This window comes from Theobroma umbraticum, unplaced genomic scaffold, assembly GCF_002168275.2.
Source record: "Theobroma umbraticum cultivar Fairchild unplaced genomic scaffold, ASM216827v3 scaffold_4.1, whole genome shotgun sequence".
Classification (NCBI taxonomy): domain Eukaryota; kingdom Viridiplantae; phylum Streptophyta; class Magnoliopsida; order Malvales; family Malvaceae; genus Theobroma; species Theobroma umbraticum.
The window spans coordinates 4,370,999-4,375,244 of record NW_018397258.1 but is presented as its reverse complement, the minus strand read 5'-3'; the positions used below and the strand labels follow the sequence as shown (position 1 = coordinate 4,375,244).

The following is a 4,246-nucleotide window of genomic DNA, read 5'->3' as shown; positions in this document are numbered from 1 at the left end:
TTGTTTATAATTAGTTATTATTTATACAAACTTTAATCTAAAAATTAAAATATTACGATATATAAGTTGTATCATTAATTTCATATATACAATAAAGTAAAATATTATATACATTTAATTTATACATAATTTATATATTTATAATTATAAATGAAGTTTATAAGTTTTAATATTATAATTTGTTTTTCTATGACAAAATTTTAAACTATTAATCCAAAATCAAACTGATCAAGACACTTGTATGTTTGGTTGATTTGATTTTTTTATATTTATTTAATTTTTAAAAAATATTTGATTCATTTAGTTTTTAAATATGATGGACTAAACCACCAAATCCACTCATTTGCTAACCCTATATATGGTCCCCTTGGCCACGCGCTTTACGTAAGAATTGGAAAACACGAAATGAGATCTCAAAAATGTGATTTTCAATTTTGGCAATTTTCAATCGTACCTGTTCTAATTAAGTAACTGATTATTATCCATGATGATATTTATATAATACATATTAAGCATAATATACAAAAAAAGCCCCTAAACTATTTAAAAAAAATTCAAATAAACCCTTATACTTTTATTGAGTACAATTAAGTCATTATACTTTTATTTTAAATCAAATAAATCTTTATATTTTATATTTTGAGTCAAATAAATATTTATTATTAATAATTGATTTAATTAAAATGTTGTTTGTTATTCTATATCTCGTGGCGCTAACGCGACATGTTAAAATATTATAATTGACTATGATGTGGCATGTTGACATATCATAATTGATAACGACATTTCATGCTAATTTGGTATAATAACTTAATAATGTGACATTTTTCGCTTTTCACATTAATATCATGCTAGTGCCATATGGATATGAAATGATAAGTGATATTGTTTCTATTAGAAATTAGTAGATCGTTAGTCATAAGCGTTTATTTGATTAAAAATAAAAATACAAAAACTTAATTAAACGTAATAAAAGAATGAGGACTTATTTGAATATTCTTAAGTAGTTTAAGGACTTATTTGAGCATTATGCCAATATATTATATCATGGCATGATAGTCTTAATTTTACATTAAATGCCATTAAAAAAATACATTAAATGAATAATTAAGTTAAAAGTGCTAGTATTTGTTTTGAACTAATCAGAGCATATCTGACTCTCCAAAATATAACATTTTCCACCACTTGTTATGCATATTTAGACTTGAATGTTTATTAAATTAGATTAAAATTATAATTTAATCTATTAATTTAATTTTTTAATTTTTTTATCTTATAAATTTTATTTAGAGAATGAATTATTAATCTACATAGATTTTGGACCATCCCATAAAGTTTGGTATTTGATGGGAAGTTAGAAAGTGCAAAGTCATGTGACAAGAATACGAGATACCCAATTGCTTATGCAAAAATCAAATTGGGAACGTTAAGCAATCTACCTTAATTATCTTAAATTCCTACTGAGTGAGACTTGTATCAAAGGCTTTATATATGTTTTTTTGGCGCTGTCCTTCTATAAATATGTAATTTTAGGCTTTTAAAAATATCAAATAAAATTTAATTTTAAATTGATTGATAAAAAAAATAATTAACATTTAGTTTCCTTGCACAAAATTTGACACTACTTGTTCCACGGTGAAAATCTTTTCATAATTTTAATAAAAATATTTATTTGAATTAAAATACTAAACTTATTCAATTCTTTTTTCACATTTTGTATATTTTGATTTATGTAACAAAAAATTTCAAATCTATCGATTTAAATATTTATTTTAATCAATTTTTAGGGCAATCTCATGAACTTGACTCTAAACTACCTTACTTAAGTTTTATCCACCATTCTAGCATCTCAAATTTCAAGTGTCAATGGTGCATTTATTAAGCATATTTATGTTTAATGTATGATAGGCATAATACCTAAAAAAATACTGAGTTGTTTAATAAATTTCAAATAAGCTCTTATTCTTCGATTCAGTTTAATTAAATTTTTATATTTTTATTTTAAATCAAATAATTTTTTATGATTAATGGTTAATTAAAAGTTAGTCAAAATATCATTGATTATTCTATGTTATATGTTGTTGACGTGGCATGTTAACATGTCATTATAGTTGATGTTGTGTAAGATAATATAACTATATGATATTTTTTACTATCCATGTTAACATCACATAGATATAAAATAACAAATAACATTTTAACTAATAATAATTAATTAACCGTTACTTATAAATATTTTTTTTATTTAAAATAAAAGTATAGATGTTTGATTAAATGTAATAAAATAATAATAATTTATTTGAATATTCTTAAATAATTTATGGGCTTTTTCAAGCATTATACTTTTTATGTTTTTTTAATTATTAATATTTTATTTTCAGTCCTAAAAGTTTTAAATTTACTTTAACTACTAGTGAATTAAATATAAATAAGAAATGAAGAATTTTAAATTTACTTTTTGAAAAAAAAAAAGATCGTGTAAAGTTAATAAGTTAAATGTTAGGTTGGCATTTCTAATAGTTAAGTTACTTTTATTTAGTAAACAAGATTCAAGGAAAAATTACAAGTATATAAGACTATGAATATTAAAGATTGTTTTATAACTTTATAGGATTAAGATAATGTAAAATAAGGCTTCAATCATGAAAATATATATAAAAAAATATTAAGATTATGTAAACTATACACGCAGGGCATGTATTACGTGAAAAAAAGAAAAAAGGAAGCTGGTTGTCGAATAGACTTTGGTAGTCAAATCAATAGGATTAGGATTAATTCAGTGCAAAAACATTTCTGAATAATTTGATCTTCTAATAGTACTACCACAATTATTTGGTGATTCACTTCACTTCAAAAAATCATCTGGGTTTCAATAATTTGATTTTTAACCAGAACAAAAAAAAGAAAATTTGATAAGTTTTTCTTTGGCGAACCAAAACGGGACACATTCGTCCCTTAAAATATGGCATCCAGATTAAGGCCAACGCCACCGTCACAGTTGCAGTACGACAAAGCGTAGTGCATCGCTGCTAAGCGCTGGCAATTGCACGAATCCATTTGGCAGTTACTGCCTCTCCCTCCACGTCTATTCTGTTTCAATCATCAGCGACGATCGCATCAAAACAAAAAACAATGGACCCCACCGTCCTATCAACTCATCGCCAAAGCGACACGTCACGCATCCCATTCTCTCCCTATATAATACCCTTCCCCCCTCCACTTTTTCCAAGTCTCTGAACTTTCGATTTCATCCGCTTTCTGGACAATGGAAATCTCAGTGGAGAAGATCAGCGTCAAGGACGCCAACTACTTCTACGACGCCTACAACGTCCACGTCGAAGACCACCGCATCCTCACCATCGTCACCTACTGCGAGGTCACCGCTGGCAAATGGATCAAAGACTCCAAAAAAGCCTACAATTCCAAATCTCTCCCAAACACTGTCATCGTCGGCCTCTCTGTTGAACGCCGTTTGGACGATTACTCCCGTTACGGCCTCCGCGACACTCCCTACCAGCTCCTCCACCTGTGCATCGGCTCCCATTGCCTCATCTACCACCTCCCCGACCTCTACGATTACCGCGACGTATCTGTGAAGTTCCTCAACACCTTTCTTTCTGATCCTAAGGTGGTTGTTGTCGGGATGGAGATAAAGGAGAAGGCGAGTAAGCTGAAGAGGGACTTTGGGGTTAAGATAAAGAATGTGGTGGATTTGAATGAGTTGGCTTTAAATGGGATGAAGAGGGATGAGCTTGATTTGGGGAGGTATGATTTGGATAAGCTTGCTAAGGCTGTGTTAGGAAAACACGTGGATGTGGTGAGGCCTGAGAAGAAAATAGAGTGGTTTACGACTGGGAAGTGGTGTCACTATTATTCAGATGAGTTAAGTCAAGAGAAGGTATTGTTTACCACTGTTGATGCTTATCTTTGTTTCTGGATTGGATCTGAGCTGTTTGATATGATTCATGGGAATGATTCCGCTGCTGCTGGTTCTTCCCAGAAAAATAAGAAGAAGAAAAACAAGAAGAAATAGATGAAACTTGAGGGTTTTAGTATTGTCGTTGGTGAGAACTAGCTAGGGCACTGGCTTTGCAGGTTTTGTTTTTAGTAGTAATATGTAGGGTTGCTTCTTTTCTTTTTGCTGCACCTTTCATAGAAGAATAAGCCCTGGTTTTGTTTGTTTGTTTTCAGTAGTTTACAGCGGCTTTAGGATTTTTGTTTTGCTCAACTGTTATGCTTTTCTGCG

General features: G+C 29.4%; 1 protein-coding gene across 1 annotated transcript; it reads left to right on the top strand.

Moving 5' to 3' along the window:
* The first annotated feature begins 3,265 nt into the window (after positions 1 to 3,265).
* On the top strand, positions 3,266 to 4,033 carry LOC110413313 (3'-5' exonuclease-like). Its single transcript, XM_021424076.1, has one exon. It carries the CDS (start codon positions 3,266 to 3,268, stop codon positions 4,031 to 4,033), a length of 768 nt encoding a protein of 255 aa, XP_021279751.1.
* Positions 4,034 to 4,246: the final 213 nt, after the last annotated feature.